The 17,720-nt window shown below is 34.3% G+C and overlaps 2 protein-coding genes, 1 non-coding gene and 1 pseudogene across 4 annotated transcripts; 2 read left to right on the forward strand and 2 right to left on the reverse strand.

The window, feature by feature from the left end:
• Nucleotides 1–216: 216 nt before the first annotated feature.
• On the reverse strand, nucleotides 217–1,388 carry LOC18614411 (Integrase-type DNA-binding superfamily protein). Its single transcript, XM_018115231.2, has one exon. It carries the CDS (start codon nucleotides 1,353–1,355, stop codon nucleotides 513–515), a length of 843 nt encoding a protein of 280 aa, XP_017970720.2. The 5' UTR covers nucleotides 1,356–1,388; the 3' UTR covers nucleotides 217–512.
• A 5,638-nt stretch (nucleotides 1,389–7,026) lies between these two features.
• TRNAN-GUU (transfer RNA asparagine (anticodon GUU)) lies at nucleotides 7,027–7,100 on the forward strand. Its single transcript has one exon. It is a non-coding gene; the product is annotated as a tRNA-Asn (tRNA).
• Nucleotides 7,101–8,302: 1,202 nt separating this feature from the next.
• Nucleotides 8,303–11,115, reverse strand: LOC18614412 (dnaJ protein homolog). The gene is made up of 8 exons (XM_007052171.3): nucleotides 10,883–11,115; nucleotides 10,478–10,640; nucleotides 10,044–10,209; nucleotides 9,813–9,954; nucleotides 9,448–9,581; nucleotides 9,217–9,359; nucleotides 8,938–9,136; nucleotides 8,303–8,849 (listed from the first exon to the last, which is right to left on the reverse strand). The coding sequence occupies exons 2-8, from the start codon at nucleotides 10,625–10,627 to the stop codon at nucleotides 8,518–8,520; spliced, it is 1,266 nt and encodes a 421-aa protein (XP_007052233.1). The 5' UTR covers nucleotides 10,628–10,640; nucleotides 10,883–11,115; the 3' UTR covers nucleotides 8,303–8,517.
• Nucleotides 11,116–12,186: 1,071 nt separating this feature from the next.
• LOC18614414 (uncharacterized) lies at nucleotides 12,187–17,478 on the forward strand (annotated as a pseudogene). The gene is made up of 12 exons (XR_016024166.1): nucleotides 12,187–12,283; nucleotides 12,447–12,579; nucleotides 12,656–12,825; nucleotides 12,927–13,215; nucleotides 13,333–13,499; nucleotides 13,606–13,747; nucleotides 15,468–15,607; nucleotides 15,757–15,879; nucleotides 15,926–16,135; nucleotides 16,237–16,519; nucleotides 16,854–17,020; nucleotides 17,108–17,478. The product of XR_016024166.1 is annotated as an uncharacterized LOC18614414 (transcript).
• The last annotated feature ends 242 nt before the right edge of the window (nucleotides 17,479–17,720 follow it).

Below are 17,720 nucleotides of genomic sequence, written 5' to 3' on the forward strand. Positions count from 1 at the left end.
TTCCCATGGTAATTACTTAGAGTCTATTGAGTATAAAGTTCCATTGAAATGAGGTATCTAAATATAGCAAGGTGGCTACTAGCTAGCTTTTTAGAGTTAATGGCACTGAATTAAATTCACGTGAACCTTTAGGTAGAAAAAGTAAAGAACAATTTCTTGTTTTTGCTAAGCAAAAACACAAAAACAAAAGTTGGAGTGAAGTATGGTTAACACGAATTACACTCAACAAAGAAGAAACTCGCCATTTATTGTTTATATATCTCTGGTGCTCATATTTTACAGTGGAGATTGTAGACAATCTGAGAACGTTGCCACTGCCATTAATTTGTAACTCTCTGAACCAAAGTAGAAAAGAAACCACCGAATTCAGAAGCGAGTTTTCCTGATTGGGTTTTCTGCTGCTCAGGGAATGCAGTGGGATTATTGTGTGGACAGATGAAGAATTTTGAAAGTTAGAGCTCTTGACCATGAAAAAGATTCCATGTACTGAAACTGATCTCTCTTTCCTATAGCTAGTAGTACTCCCAGGAGAATGGCTCCTCAAGCCGGAACCCAGCGTCGACTGCACATATTTGCCATGTTGAAGAATAAGAGCAAAATCCATCGCTTCGATCCGTGGCATCAATCATGAGATCAGGCAGATCAAACAAGGTATCGTCGTCATCGATGGAGGGTGAACTTGATGATTCTTGTACGTTGTCTGAGGCTGAAGTTTGCGACAAATGTGAAACAGTAAGTTCTTCTTGGCTTGGTCCAACTTCAGCCTCAGCTTCGGCCTCGGCTTCAATGTTGCATCGCCTTGTCTTGAGAAATGTTGAGGCAGCTGCTTGCGAAGCGGCAGCTTGGATGTCCTTGGGAGACGTACTGGCAGGCCTAGGAAGTTCCTTCGCCAATTCAGGGAAATTAAGGTAAGCCGACCGGCCTTTGATGGCCAGTGCGGCTACATCATGGGCTCGAGCAGCCATCTCAGCGGTAGGATATGTTCCAAGCCATATTCTTGATTTCTTCCTTGGTTCTCGGATTTCAGACACCCATTTGCCCCAGCTTCGCATTCGTACTCCACGGTACGTCGGATGCTTGCTGCCATCATCATCATCACAACTCCTGTGTCTTTTCTTGTTGCTCGCACTATCATTTTCCAAATCTCCAGCTCTCTTTGACCCTTTAGGAGCTACACTGTTTTTTGAAGTTTTCTTGCTTTTATTGGAACCCGAACCCGAGAATGTCGTGGAGGAGGAAGAAGTGGAAGAGGAAGTGGATGTAGAGGAGGAGGTCACGGTGGTAGAGATGACGGAAGAGGAGCTAAGCGAGTTGTTATGATGAGCATCATTCTCAATGTTGATATCTCTTTCCATGACAGCTAGAGTCCTAGTTGTAGGTATAGAAGAATTTTGAGTGATTGGCATGTAACATATTGGTGTAGGGGGCTTATATGATTCTTCCATGAATTCTGGTTTAAAAAAAAATACATAATCATAAAGAAAAAGAATTAAAGAAGCCTGGGTCCATGGCATAAAGCAATTACAGTTCAGCTAATTTGTTACCCTCGCGGCACATTGAATAAATGTGTGCTTGGAGTTGGAGAGATCATCTTTGGGTTTCTGTTCTCATGTCAATTTCTACTATAGTGAATTCAGGCTTGAAAATTTCTCTACCTAATGTATTGGTAATAAACAATTTCCTACTGCTGCATATGGAAAACTTGAAACATTTCCGATCTTTCATCTTATTTTGTTGTTTGAGAAAATGGTAGGCCAGATCATGCGCTCACTGAAACCATGCACAGTGTACTCCACATGAATGTTGTCTTAGGGCCCTCAGGAAGTCCCTTGAATTTCACATGGATGCTTTTCTTTTCCTTTCTTTTTCTTTTTTTTTTTCTTTCTTTTTTACTTTTGTTTCCCCCCAAACTTTTCCTGTTCTTTAATTGAAGTATGTTTAAGAAATATCACTACCCACAATTAGTCAATCACAAAGACCAAAGTACCCGACCCTTTGGGGTAGCTCTTATTGATATGTCATCTCACCCAACCATGTCTTAACCCTGACCTGGCCTATCTGCCATAGCTTTGTCACTAGTTTCACACTTAAACCTACCTATCTATCAATTTCATTTGTTTATTTCAGAGGGTCCGTTTCTCTTCCGTTGAGTTCATTGAACACAACACAGAAAAATCCCGATTGTTTAGAAAACGGCTTAATTAAATCAATTGGCCAATGGAAATCTTACTAATGTGATAGGATCTGCATAAAATATATATGTCTGTAACTGTAAGCATAAACAGATTGTCAAACTGCTTTCAAGCAGCCATAGAAAGCAAGCATGTGGGTTCTGTTAGGAAGGAAAGAGGGCATCTGATGCAACCCAAGCACACATGTATAAATAGTAACCAATTCCCATTTTGCTTTATTACTACTAATTTATATAATCTACAAATAAAAACACTTAGTTAAACATTGTGACGTATTTGATTATTATTACTAAAATCTAACACTAATCTTCATTTGAAGAAGGTTTAGAAGGGAGGATAGGACAAAAGCAAGAACGGGGATATACATTTTTCTGATAACTATTCATCAGAGTCAGACACATGAGGCACATGTCAGTGGGTCCTCCCAGCAAGCCTCTCTGTGGCTCTGATTCCAGATTTCCTATTAACCAACAGGTCAACTACGCAATAAACTTTCCTTTCCTTTTCATTTTCCTTTTAACTTCCCTTCAAAATTACAACCTGTATTGAGAGAGAGAGAGAGAGAAGATGATTGGGACTGTGCGCATATTCTTCTCACTAGGAATAGGGTCCTCGACTGTCTTGCGAATGCGATGCTTCATGTTGATCGTCCTCCTGTTTTGTCTTGTTCGTTCTACATATTAATCAATATGTGAAAAATGAAATGTTAACAAGTTTTCAGGACCAAGGTTTTCAATCATTGGACATCCATTTTCCATTTCTCTACCCTAAATTCACTGCTTGCTTGAGTGGTAGAAAGTACCAATATCTACGAGGGCATGCTTGATGTAATCAATTGCAAGAGTAGCTGATAAGTAAACAAAACTTTCCAGCTCGAGTCATAGTGCTTGAGGAGACTAAGCTTTCCTGGTCGAACTGTAGAATCCCCCACCATTCATTTTCATTTTCTACCCTTTTACACACAAAAGAGACCATTATGACTTAAACCACAAGCAGGTCTCTTTCAACCAGAGGCGGAGGGGAGAGGGAGCTAGTAGGGGCCCCCCGCCTCCCCTGCACCCCCTTCCCCCCAGAAAAAAACAATTTTACATTTTTTATAATTTAATTTTATATTTTTTTGAAATTTTATAATTTCACCCTTTACAAAACTTTAAAAATTTTTCTAACATATTTTTATTTTTTAAAAATTTTATAATTTTATCTCAATAATAATTTTTTATTTGGTGAGATATCCACAACAATTATTTCAATAATTAATTTTAGTAAGATTAAAATAAAATCTATTGCAATAGAATTATTTCCAAATCTCACTTCTCCAAAACTTAACAACCATTACCTCTTTTTCTCTTTTCTTTTTAACAAATAGTGTAGAAATAAAAAAAATTATTTTTTATTTTTTTTTACTTACTAGCATTCTCAGAAAACCTCTAATCAATAATTCAATTTTCATATCATAATAATTGATAAGTTTGATTTATTTACTTATTTTATTTTTAATATATTTAACTTTTAATTTTTTATTTAATAATTTCTATTTGTGATTTTGATTTAGGATTTATCGTCTTAGTATTTTTTGTTGAAAGTAACAAAATAAAGATTTGATTAAACATCTTTATTTATTTAGAGATTGCCTGATTGCTTTCGTTTAAATTTTTTGTGTCTTTTTTACTCAAATTCTTGTGAATAATTAAGTTTTTTATTTGAAATTGCTTTCTCATTACATTGTTTATTGATATTGTATTTAAATTTTGTGATTAATTTTAAGAAATTGCTTCCTCATTGAATTGTTTATGGATAATCTTAATATTTTTTAGGAGATTACTTCCCATTTAGATTTTTGTTATTATATATGTGAATTTTTATTTATTATTAAGTTTATCTAAAAATTGAGATTATTATCATTATTAAATTATATATGATTATACTTGTTAATTTCTGTAAGTAAATTATTAAGATTGATTCTTTTAAATAATTATCATATGAATTTTTTTCATGTAAGTTGCTTTATATTTTTATCAAACATTGAATTTCTATTCTAAATATTTTATAAATATTATTTTTAACTCTTCACCTTTCAAACATGAAATTCTATCTCCCTCGCTTCTTTCAACCCAAACTTATCACTCTTACTATACTACAATACATTTCTTTTCCATCATTGCATTTGCTTTGTCTGAATTAATCATACAGCGCGCTGGCCAAAACGACAAGAGAAACAAAACAACATAGTAAGCTTTGTAGGGAAGCCTTGTCTTAATGGATCAATTGCCCCACCTTATCGTACGCAACAGGTCTAGAATGCAATAATGAAAATCCTAATAGCTCCGGAACTAGTGCACGTAGACCACCCATGAAATGACTTTACAAACCTTTGGCTACTTTCCATAAGTGATAATTGTTTTTTTAAGGGTCCAGATCCTTACCCCATCAAGCTAACTTCATCATCAGTCACTCGTGCAACAGTCCCATGTTTTCCTTGCCAAGATTCTGATCTGTGAGCGAGGTGTTTTCTTGTCTCATTGCACCAGGGATGAAAAATTCAGGCTTAACCTTGTCCCAAACTGATCAGTAGATCCTTCTTGGAACTGCCATTGGGAAGGGTACGGACAACAATTCTGTCCAGAGAGATCATCCAGATTTGGTACCCAGTATTTTCTTTAAAAAGGTTCACATTAACAGCTAACATTTGGAGCCATCCCTCCAGATAATTGCCGCCTAGCTCAATATTTTGCACTCTATTTCCTTTTAACTATCACACTTTCCATAATTAGGAATTACATATTTGACTAGAAAAAAGTTTATAAATGCATTGAGTTATATGTTGGATAGTGACAGTGGGGACTACATAAAATATTTAATTACAAATTTATAGTTATATTCTTTTTCATTTGATTCTCAACCACGATAGTTCCATCAAGATAATGTTGCAAAAATTTAAAAATTCAACAAAAACCCATCATAATCTTTTCCAAAAAAAAAAAATCCTCAGAATAATTATTTCGTAGTGTTTTAATTCTCATGAAAATCCAAAAGCTATATGAACAAAGTGATATTCTGGTACAAAAAAAGTGGATTAAATCGTGAATCATGATCCATTATATTCAAATAAAAGGACAATTTATGGCACAATAATGATCAGATAAGTCCCTGCCCTACATTGTCTAATCCAAACCACCCAAATTGATCAGCATAACTGCCATTAACCTAATCGGAGTCTAATCAATTTAAGAACCAAAGAGCATGCATGCTAATTGGGATTTGCTAGTAATGGGATATTTCACAAGAAGTTTTCTCTTCATCGTTAGTTGTAATTAAATGGGATTAGATGGAAGTTAAGCCATCAAGCTTCTAACACTCTGGATTGACATGGATGAGATTATCTACAGCAACTTGCTCCCCTTCTTTATAATAAATCATTTCCCTCTATATGAATCTCCTGCCTCAATCTTCACAAGAAGCTTTTTCTTTTTCTTCTGCAAAATTGGTACATTAAATTATTTGATACAACTTTCGTTCTTGTCATCAGAAAAGATTGTCTAACTCCTTTCCCACTTAATTAAATTCATTATCAAATAACTCTTGCATCTGGCCCCTGGGGCAATTCAACCTTTCATAATTAAGGAGACTGACGAAAATTTAATAAAATTTAATGTGAACAAAGAAGACCAAAGCGGACTTCTAGATACATATAATCAGTTATAGAAAATGAGATTCCTCGTAGAGTTATTATCCTTTTTTTTTAAAAATTAACTTGACAAGAAATATAACGTCAACACTTATAAACTTTTTAAAATCTCTTTACCTATTTAATATTAAGTTGAAAGAACCTGTTTACTTTTTTGAAACACTTGACTTGATTTTTTTTTCATGATGTTTTTGTTGATGTCGATCACTCAATTCTAAAAATCTTAATATAAGTCAAATCTAAATTAAATATATCATAAATTACCACTTTATGATTGAAATATAAGACCTGACAAACAAAGAATATTTCCTTTAATCTTCCAAGTGAAAGGTATGGGAATTATCTTTGTTAAAAAATTGTGAATAATTGGTCATAATCAGCATGGCTTACAGTTAGTTGTGCTTCAAAAAGGGAATTCCACTCAACATAAAATTAATCACGTGTTTCAGAGTTTACTTTTCGAAATACATGAACACATAAAAGCTAATATGATATCCAGAGAGTCTTTTGACCAAACTTTTTTTATGAAGACAGATTGTAGATATTTTATACATTTACTTGATGATAAGTGACTTGTTATTATTAAGGGCAGTATATAATTGGTCATAGGAACTTTGTTTTTATATTGAAGGGACCCTTCATTTTTACACCATCACTATTCTCTTTTGGCTATTTTCTCTTTCTATTCTCTTAACAGGAAATTAATTTTTAATCATCAAAGGGTTGATTAGAGTAAAGTCTCGATCCTTTTTTACCATAGAAAAATGATTAAATAGTCATTTCTTACCACGGCAGGTATATAAGTCGACATTTAATTTATATTTTTTAATTTTGTAGTCTTTAAAAATAACTTTCGTCAATATACATTTTCCCCTATATTCAAAGAAAGAAAAAATAAACCAAGGAACCTAAACCTAAACTAAAAAGACATAATAGTTTCCTCTAGCTTTTCCTTTTTGTTTTTTTATTTCTTTTCAATCTTTATTATTACATAATCATATAAGCAGATGTGTAGAGGCTAACAACATAGAATTGTTATTCACTTAAGCATCATAGTATCACATGACATGATGCATGGTTGGGCCGTCGGAATCTAATAATTTGTGTTATTCACATTGAAACAAATAACGGCTTTAATTATATTAACAAGCTGGAATAGCTCAGTTGGTTAGAGCGTATGGCTGTTAACCATAAGGTCGGAGGTTCGAGCCCTCCTTCTAGCGTATTTTTTGTTATTGCCAAAATCGATCTCGGTGTCGATCGGTTGAAGATTGCAGTGGGCTTGGGCTTAAATGGCCAAAATATGATAAAATCATGAAAAGATTTGTATTGGGTTAAGGCTTAAATTTATGTCAAATTCATTTTTATATTTGAAATCAAGCCCTTGTTATTTAAATAAGTAATCTAATTCATATGATTTTTTTAATTATATAATTAAACATTATATAATTTTTTTAATAAAAAAACACCATATTATATATTTATAAGAATGCAAAATCAATAATTTATGTTTTTTAAAGAAGCAATAAATACCATATATTAAATTAGTTAATGAAAATATTAAATAAAATGAAAAAAATAAGAAAAAAAGATTTTCATAAATTGTACATAATATGTAATGCAATTTAGTAATTTATGCAATGCAATTAATTTAAATGCGAGAAGTACAATATAAATTAATAAATTGTGTATACTACAAATCTATAAAAATTAAAAATTACACAACCAAAAGCGACACAACAATCGGCATCAAAAAACTGAGCCGGTTGTGACTACTGACATTGGTTCCGGTCGGTTGCATGGTTGCTCACTCCCAGTTGCCATTGAGAAGCATATGCTTATGCCAGTATGGTTAGAGCTACCTAGAGCCACCTTTGCTAAGTTGCTGAAGCATATGTTTATGCTAGTATAGTTAGAGCTACCAAGAGTCACCTTTGCTAAGTTCAGGAAGTTGGTTTTGATGGATTTATGAAGTTGATATATTAACCTAAAGGAGTTTTCATTCCCCGTGCTCCATCTTTGTTAGTCGCAATACATTGAACAGTGTCTCACCCAAACTCGATTTCAGGTATGAATCGTCAAACTGGGGTTGAATTATTTGAAGCAAAGCATTCAAATCAGCCACATGTATTGCATCCAAACATAGATTAGCTTTTGAAGGGTTGCATAAGAAAAAAAAAAATTCAAATAGAAGTGAAAAGGCCGAACCCTTATTTCATGATTGAGCACTTCTCGTAATCCAGAACCTGCTGCATTTAAACCAAGACTGAGCTATCAACGGTTATACAAGGTATAAATGATTGATACTTCAGAGATCTGTGGATTGATCACTTGTGAGGGAGTCGATGAATCAGGTCGTATCTTTCAGGTATGACTAATCTCACCAAGGTTGAACCATCGGCTGTAGCATTCCAAGAAACCAAAATGAATCTACTAAACTTATACTATTCTCAAATATAGCATCTGAACGTAAATTAATTGTTGAAGGTTGTGAACAAACTGCGTGATAAAATAACACAAAATTCTGAAACGGATAAGTATCAAAAACCAAAATAGAGGACAACTGGCTAATTGAATACGCAGACACACCCACATACAATAACTTCGCTACTAGGGAAAAACATTGAATGCTTGTATTTCTTATTGTTGGGCACACTGCACTCTTGGCATTGATGGCTCATCATCATCTTCATCATAAGCTTCATGGTGCCTATGCTGCTGTTGTTCCTTCCGCCTCATTTCCTCCTCAATGTTGACATCATGCAAAGTAGTCTCTTCACAGTCATCAACCTCCATGTCTGTCAAGTGTTTACTAGACCTCATGGGCAATATAGTCTCTAACGTACGGCATTGCTCAGGTGAAAAAACCCCAGATTCTGGGAAATCAACATTGAAATGGATGAATAGCCTGCCCTTCATGAAAGGTCTTTGATGATGGGGCATACCCTCATCATTGATAGCCTTGTATTGACCTGCATTTTCAAGCAGGGGAGAGGAGATGAGTGATTGGACGTCAACTTGGAAAAGTAGTTTAATAAATAAATATGCAAAGGAAATTACCAGGCTTAATGACCTCCCCAGGGTTTGATTTAATTAGAAGCTGCCTGCCATCAAGGTGAGTTAGGGCAAACTGATACCCACACAGAGCCTCTGTCAAACTGAGGTTGTGTTCAACATAGAGGTCATCGAATTTCCGTTCAAATTTAGGGTGTTTCTTCAGTTGCAAAAGAAAAACAATGTCTCCAGTAATTGTATCTGGCTGCAAATGATGAAAAGCACTTGGTCAAGATAGAAATATTAAAAAAATGCCACATACAAGAGAAAACGTATTTAACTTACAGCTTCATCAGCTTGTCCTTCAAATGTAATTTTCTGGCCATTTTGCATTCCTTTCTCAATATGTACTTCAAGCACCTTCTTTTCCTGAGTAACCTTGTTTCCTTTGCACTGTGGGCATCTATCTCTCTCACTGATCACTTCACCTGCAAGGAAGGAGATGAAATCCGTGTTCAGAAATCTGTACATCGAATGTGTACCCAGCCCAAGACAAAGCAGGTTAAATTCAAATACCTGAGCCTCGGCATTCAGGACAGACATGCTGCATCTGTTGGATCATCCCCAGGCCAATCTGACGAGTTGTAACTTTCATTCCTGTACCCTGACAACCATAACATCTAGAAGAGGCTCCACTCTTTGAACCTTTCCTGAAAATTTTCAAAATGCAGGTGAACAAAAGGTCATCACACAAGGTTCTTCACAGACTAGGATATAGGAGAACAAGGAAGGAGGGAAGATGAACAACTTGCAAGATAGACTCATAGACAACAAGCTATTGACTAAATACTCAAAAGAAAACATTTGGCTCAAAGCACCACATATCCAAACTCAAAGAGACTCCAGTTAACAGTAAAAAGTTTCTGCGATGGAAGACAGACCCTTTACATTTGCTGCATAGAGCATTCCTGGAAAGAGAGAGTTTCTTTGTTGTCCCATTGTACAAGTCTTCCAAAGAAACTTTTAGACTATGCACAACATCTTCACCTCGCTTTTGCCTTCTTCCTCTTGAGCTACCACCACCTAAATGTTGAAAAGACATGTTATTAAAAATTGCTACAGAACTTTCCAAAAGAGGAAGTACAAAAATGGATAACAAACTAATCTCTTACCACCAAAGGCTCCACCACCAAAAAATGATTCAAATATGTCAAATGGGTTATGAGAAGAAGCACCTCCTCCCATTCCCTCTTTAAGAGCATCTTCACCATATTGGTCATATATTTCTCTCTTCTCAGGATCGCTAAGAACTTCATAAGCTTGAGCCAATTCCTTAAACTGAGAAGCAGTATAAGAAGATAGTGTTAGTGTCTTCTAATTTGCATGAGAATTTCTACTGCAAATTGCAGCACAGTTTTAACAAACACTCTCTATTTCATAAAATATCCAAAAATATGTCAAACGATATCTTACAATTACAGCACAGTTTTAACTGGATCTCCACCTTTAATAAAATATCCAAAACTATGGACCAAAAATATGTCAAACCAGATACAATTTTGGCACAGTTTTAACTACAATTACAGCACATGATAGTTATCTTTACCTTTTCGGGATCTCCACCTTTATCAGGATGGTTCTTGATAGCAGCCTTCCTATAAGCCTTCTTCAATTCATCTTGACTTGCAGTTTTTGAAACCCCAAGTACTTCATAATACTTGGTGTTATCACTCTTCTTTGGAACACGCCCAAACATGATTATAAGTTATCTGTTTTAAGTAATAGAAACGAATAAATTCACCACTTGAAACAGTCAAAGAAATTTAAACTAAAAAGAGAAACAATCTCAATTGACCAACAAAAATAAAAACCCTAACTCCAAACAGATTAAAAGCAATCAACTTTAAACAAATTTCGTTCTAATTCTAAACAACATTATAGATCATAGAAAAGCAGAAACATGAACGATCCAAAGCAGTTAAACCACAAATCGCAAAATTAAGATACTCACCAGCTAGGGTTTGCAGGGAGAAGAAATAAGCGATAGATTTCAAGGAACGCTAAAAGCTTCGAGGAAAGAAGGAAGCTTGGGTTTTTGTGAGAGGAAAGCTTGAAAGAGAGCGCGATTCGTTCCCTCAAGTTTCTCCTCACAAATCGCAAGAGGGGTTTTACTGGATCGCCAGGATCTCCTATTTAAAAGGAGAATTTATTTTACTAATTTCACCCTTTTTTTTTACTGCTTGCACTTCAATTTAACCGACTAAGTAGAGTTTCCTTGAAACTGTTGATAGCAAAAGTGTGTCGTGAAACTAGTAGGCTGGGTGTCACCTGCCAATTGGTGGTGATGGCACGCGTCTCCAGGGGTTCTAAAAGTGACATCACAACCGTCCGATTTAAAAATTGGACGGCTGATGTTTGTCCGTAGATAAAATGAGGCTGCTTGGCTTGGAAAGGACGAACCAGCCGTCCGTTTGGTCTTAATTGACGGCTGCAAAGCTAAACGACGTCGTTTCAGTTACAAACCCAGCCATCAACAAATCAAACCATACACTGTATTTATTCACAGTACCTTGGATTTTTTCAATAAAAAGTCAAAATTGGACTACTCAGCTTGATTTCTTTTTTTTTTTATATAAATCAACTTGAATTTTAGGAAGATAAATCAATGTTTCGACTTTAGAATTATTTTGAATTTAGATCATTAATTTTTTTATTCATGAGTCAACAAGGTGATATTAAATTAATTATCATCTCTTTTAAATGAGATTATTTTTTTGATGATTTTTTTGATGTAATAATTAAGATAACTAAATTAAAGAATCAAAATTAGTGATTTGATTAAACCATGCCACAATTTTACTTGAAAATAATTTAAACAAATTTTAACATTATCATATTAATTTATTGAAAATAAAACAATAAAAATTATAAAAGTATTTTAACCTTCACAAAAGCTTTAAACCTCTTAATCTTAATTAATCAAAAAAAAATTGTGATTCAAGTAGAGTTATACCCCACTTCAATTTATACACTTACAAGTTTTAATCTTAACTTGATCATAAAATCTAAACAGATGATGACAAAATTGATGTTTATCCTTGAACATTTAAATTGAATTAGGGTTCTTCCTAGAGGTTCCATCCTGGTTGGAAAAGTTTCTTTAACTTGAAGTCAATATCGACCTCTAAAGTTTTTCTATCTTGGATTAGAAAAGTTTCAAATAGTCTTTCCTGGTGACCAGCGAAAATGTCAACCTCTAAATTTTTTCTATGTTCGATTAGAAAAGTTTCCAATGGTCTTTCCTGTACAGGATCAATGTCAAGGGATAGGTCCGGCAAGAGGGAAGAAATAGATTACTACCGTCCTCCTGCTCCATTCGCCAATAATCCTGCTCCTTTCGCCAATAACCCTGGTTTGAATTTGTCACTCTTGCTGTTCTTCTACTTTTTTATATTATAAATTTATTTTTCATATTAAAAAATATTAAATATTATAATATAAATTTATATTATAAAAATTAAAGAGCGACAAACATTCACGAACATGATATTATAATTTTGTTTTATGTTTTCCAGGAATCACAAGGGTAACAAGAGATCTTCCTCCAGCTCACTCGTCATTTAAAGTAGAGTCGTTCACCATATTTGCTGAGACAGGTTTAGAAGAAAAATTTGAATCTGGTGTATTTGAAGCTGGAGGTTACAAATGGTGTGTACACTCTTTGCAGTGACGATATATGATCGACTCGACTTAACCCTGATTTTTCTCTAAATGATCTCAACAGGAGGTTGTTGCTCTACCCAAAGGAAAATAAGAAAAGCAATGGGGGTGACTGCATCTCCCTTTACTTGCAAATTGCAGAGACAGAAAAACTTCCTCCAGCTTGGGAAGCAAATGTCAACTTCAGGTTATTTGTTTTTGACCAGATTCGGGACAAGTACTTGACCATTGAAGGTGTGGCTTTGCTACTGATCAAAACAAGTTATTTTCAAACGTTTTGATCGAAAAATCAATGCACATTTCTCTTTTACTTATTGTTGCATACGCGTATGCAGATGCTGGGGCAGTTAAGCGATTTCATCAGATGAAGACAGAATGGGGCTTTGATCAATTACTTGCCCTTGAGTCTTTCAATGACCCTGCCAATGGATACCTGGTTGATGATTCCTGCGTATTTGGGGCAGAGGTTTTTGTAATTGAACAGACCCGAAAATTGGAGTGCGTTTCTATAATAAACCAGCCTCATGGCAATCCTATTACTTTCGAGATTAAAAATTTTTCAAAATTAGATAAAGAATATTAGGATTATGACTCTGGATTACAAACTGTTGCGGGATTAAAATGGTATGTATCAACTTTTAATCTCATTCATCGATCTTTTTACATTAAGTAAACATGAAATTGCGAAGTTAAGCTTTGCCATTGTCATCATCTTGGCCCTTCTTTGGTTACATGATATAGGCGATTACGCGTTTATCCCAATGGAAGAGGAACGGCAAAGGGTACAGCACTCTCTCTATTCCAAGGCCCTTTTAAGCAGTCGGATTTTCCTTCGGGTAGGAGATTGTACATGAGATTCAAACTGCGTTTAATGGATCAAATCGGTTCCAATCACAAGGAAATCACAGGTGAACTCCTTACTTTCTTGTTCATATAGGTTTCAAATATTCTTTGTTTTAAATTAGTTAAAATTGGAAACCCAAGTGATATTCCTTTTTGATTTCCTGTTTGCAGGTAAATCATTTTCTCCAGCCAACATATTGTACGGTTTTTCTCACTTCGAATCACTGGAAAATCTCCGCATTGCTTCAAAGGGCTTTCTGTTGAATGATGCCTTGACCGTTCAAGCAGAAATTACCCTCCTATCCAACTTCAAGTGTTTCTCCTAGAACTTTGCAATTACTCTATTTAAGCTGGCATTGTCAGATCAAGCAAGGGATATTCGGCCAGCTCACTTCTTACCCAAGATAGAGCCGTACTCCAGACATAGCTATTTTTGTTTAGCAAATATCCAAACATTAATTTTCATTTGGGAATGACTAATGAGCAGTATATACTCTGTTTCATTTTTTAGGATACACTTCCCCTGATGAAAGTTGGGGTTGTTGTGGGTTTCCAGATATTTGTCTGGACCTGAAGTCTGTGGTTCAATTTGCAAGGTTGCAGAGGGACTAACTGCAGAAGGAATATTAGAAAACTGCTCAAAACTATAGCCAGTAATCATGGAAGAATGATGCTTTAATTTATCTTTCTGGAAAGGTTAGGGATGAATGGATGGACAACGACTGGGCAACTTGGATTGGTTCAAATAGGTATTTTGATCAAGCTTGTTAAGTTGGACCAGAGGTGTAACATTTCTATTATAAGAGTGATCAATGAAACCAAGTAATTGATGCGAATAGGCATATCAAAATTGTTAACAAACCAAATTCAAAAGGTGATGCGGTGCGGTAAGGCACCACCCTGCTGTGCTCCGGCGTGTCAGCTTAGTTATCCTCCTCAAACCACTTACTTGATGTCTAGCTTCCCAACTGGACTCAAATGTAAAGCAAAAGATAGCATAACAAGTGACAACAAATGTGAAACCAGTTACTTTGACTGTATTTTTGTTCTGACAATTAAAACGTTGAGTTGACCTTGTTAATAGAAGATGCCGATTTCAAATGTAAAATTTGCAAAAAAAATTATTTTAAATGTAAAATATTTTACGGGTCAATGGAAGCGTAAAACATTTTTCAAAGAATAGAAAAAAATTAAATTTGATTAATATTAATATTTAACTTAAAATATTAAAAAATTTAATAATATATTAATATTTAATTAAAAAAATTTTAACTTAAAATATTAATATTTAAATTATTTAATATTATTAAAATTAACAAATATTTTTTAATGAAACTATTCAATGCAATTAAATTCTTTATTTATGAATTGAATAAATTTTACTAATAATTAGAATAAAAATATTTCAATGATCATCATTTGATGGATTTTTGGATGTTTTATGTAATTGATAAATATTAATATTTGACATAACACTCAAATAAGCCTCTAAACTATTTACAAATATTCAAATAAGTTTTTATTTTTTTATTTTTTTCAATTAAGTTTTCGTATTTTTATTTTTGACGAAATAAGCCTCGACTAATGATTGATTAAATTCCATTAGTAAAATAGTAAAAATATAAACAAATTTTAACATTATCATATTAATTTATTGAAAATAAAATAATAAAAATTATAAAAGTATTTTAACTTTCTCACAAGCTTTAAATCTCTTAATCTTAATTAATCCAAAAAAAAGTTGTGATTAAAGTAAAGTTATACTCAACTTCAATTTACTTTCAAGTTTTAGCCTTAACTTTATCATAAAATCTAAACAGATAATGACAAAATTGATGTTTATCCTTGAACATTTAAATTGAATTAGGGTTCTTCTTAGAGGTTCCATTTTGGTTAGAAAAGTTTCTCTAATTGCTGTCGATATCAACCTCTAAATTTTTTCTATCTTCGATTAGAAAAGTTTCAGAGTCTTTTCCTGGTGCCAAGCAAAAGTTTCTTAAATTGATGTCAATGTCAACCTCTAAATTTATTAGAAAAGTTTCAAATAGTCTTTCATGGTGCCAAGCAAAGGCCTCAACGTCAAGGGATAGGTCCGGTAAGGTGGAGGAAATAGACTACTACAGTCCTCCTGCTCCTTTTGCCAATAACCCTGCTCCTCTGGCCAATCACTCTGGTTTGAATTTGTCACTCTTGCTGTTCTTCGAATTTTTTATATTATAAATTTATTTTTCATATTAAACATTTATATTGTAATATAATTTTTTATATTATAAAAATTAAAGAGAGACAAACATTCACATGATTTTGCTTTATGTTTCACAGGAATCACAAGGGTAATAAGAGATCTTCCTCCAGCTCACTACTCATTTAAAGTAGAGTCCTTCACCATATTTGCTGAGACAGGTTTAGAAGAAAAATTTGAATCTGGTGTATTTGAAGCTGGAGGTTACAAATGGTGTGTACATTCTTTGCGGTGAAGATATATGATCAGTTCTACTTAACCCTGATTTTTCCCTAAATGATCTCAACAGGAGGTTGTTACTGTACCCAAAGGGAAATAAGAAAAGCAATGGGGGTGACTGCATCTCCCTTTACTTGCAAATTGCAGAGACAGAAAAACTTCCTCCAGCTTGGGAAGTAAATGTTAGCTTCAGGTTATTTGTTTTTGACCAGATTCGGGACAAGTACTTGACCATTGAAGGTGCGGCTTTGCTACTGATCAAAACAAGTTATTTTCAAACGTTTCGATGAAAAAATCAACACACATTTCTCTTTTACTTGTTGTTGCATACGCGTATACAGATGCTGGGGCAGTTAAGCGATTTCATCAGATGAAGACAGAATGGGGCTTTGATCAATTACTCTTCCTTGAGGCTTTCAATGACCCTTCCAACGGATACCTGGTTGATGATTCCTGCGTATTTGGGGCAGAGGTTTTTGTAATTGAACAGACTCGAAAATTGGAGTGTCTGTCTCTGATAAACCAGCCTCATGGCAATCCTATTACTTTCAAGATTGAAAAATTTTCAAAATTAGATGAGGAAAAATACGACTCTCGGTTACAAACTGTTGCGGAGTTAAAATGGTATGTATTTTTTTTTTTTGAAAGATGGATTTATTTGGCCATACATCCAATATGCCAAAGAAAGCCTTAAGCTGTAATTGTCTAAGACTCCTATTGGCATGAAAACCGGCTTGACAAAGAATTCAAATGCATTAACTTTCAAGATTGAAAAATTTTTAAAATTAGATGAGGAAAATTCAAATTACCCTTTTAATTAATTCCACTTGCTCTTCATTTTTTTTTTATTTGAAGAAGAAAGAATTCAAATGCATCGGCTATTGAACTAAAAATTTTAGTGCATCATTCTTTTTAGTTAAGCTTTGCCATTGTCATCATCTTTAGTTACTTGATATAGGCGAATACGCGTTTATCCCAACGGAACTGGTAGGGCAAAGGGTACAGCACTCTCTCTATACCTAGGCTTTTATAAGCAGTCGGATGTTCCTTCGGGGAGGAGTTTGTACGTGAAATTCAAACTTTGTTTAATGGATCAAATCGGTTCTAATTACAAGAAAATCACAGGTGAACTTCTTACTTTATAGATTTTAACTTTTCTTTGTTTTAAACCAGTTAAAATTGAAAACCCAAGTGATATTTTTTTTTTTGTAGGTATGGCATGGTTTACAGCCAACAAATGTTCAGGTTATTCTCACTTCGAATCACTGGAAAATCTCCGCATTGCGTCAAAGGGCTTTCTGTTGAATGATGCCTTAACTGTTCAAGCAGAAATTATCCTCTTATCCAACTTCAAGTGTTTCTCCTAGAACTTTGCAATTACTCTATTTAAGGTGGCATTGTCAGATCAAGCAAGGGATATTCGGCCAGCTCACTTCTTACCCAAGATAGAGCCATACTCCAGACAAAGCTATTTTTGTTTAGTAAATATCCAAACATTAATTTTCATTTGGGAATGACTAATGAGCAGTAGATACTCCGTTCCATTTTTTACGATGCACTTCCTCTAATGAAAGTTGGGGTTATCGTGGGTTTGTGTCGTTAATAAATCTTCATGATGCTCCAGATATTTGTCTGGACCTAAAGTCTGTGGTTCAATTTGCAAGGTTGCAGAGGGACTAACTGTAGAAGGAATATTAGAAAACTGGTCAAAACTAAAGCCAGTAATCATGGAAGAGTGGAGTGAAAACAGTGTTGCTTTAGTTTATCTTTTTGGAAAGGTTAGGGATGAATGGATGGACAAGGACTTAGCAACTTGGATAGGTGC

This window comes from Theobroma cacao, chromosome 1, assembly GCF_053813885.1.
Source record: "Theobroma cacao isolate CCN51 chromosome 1, ASM5381388v1, whole genome shotgun sequence".
NCBI lineage: Eukaryota > Viridiplantae > Streptophyta > Magnoliopsida > Malvales > Malvaceae > Theobroma > Theobroma cacao.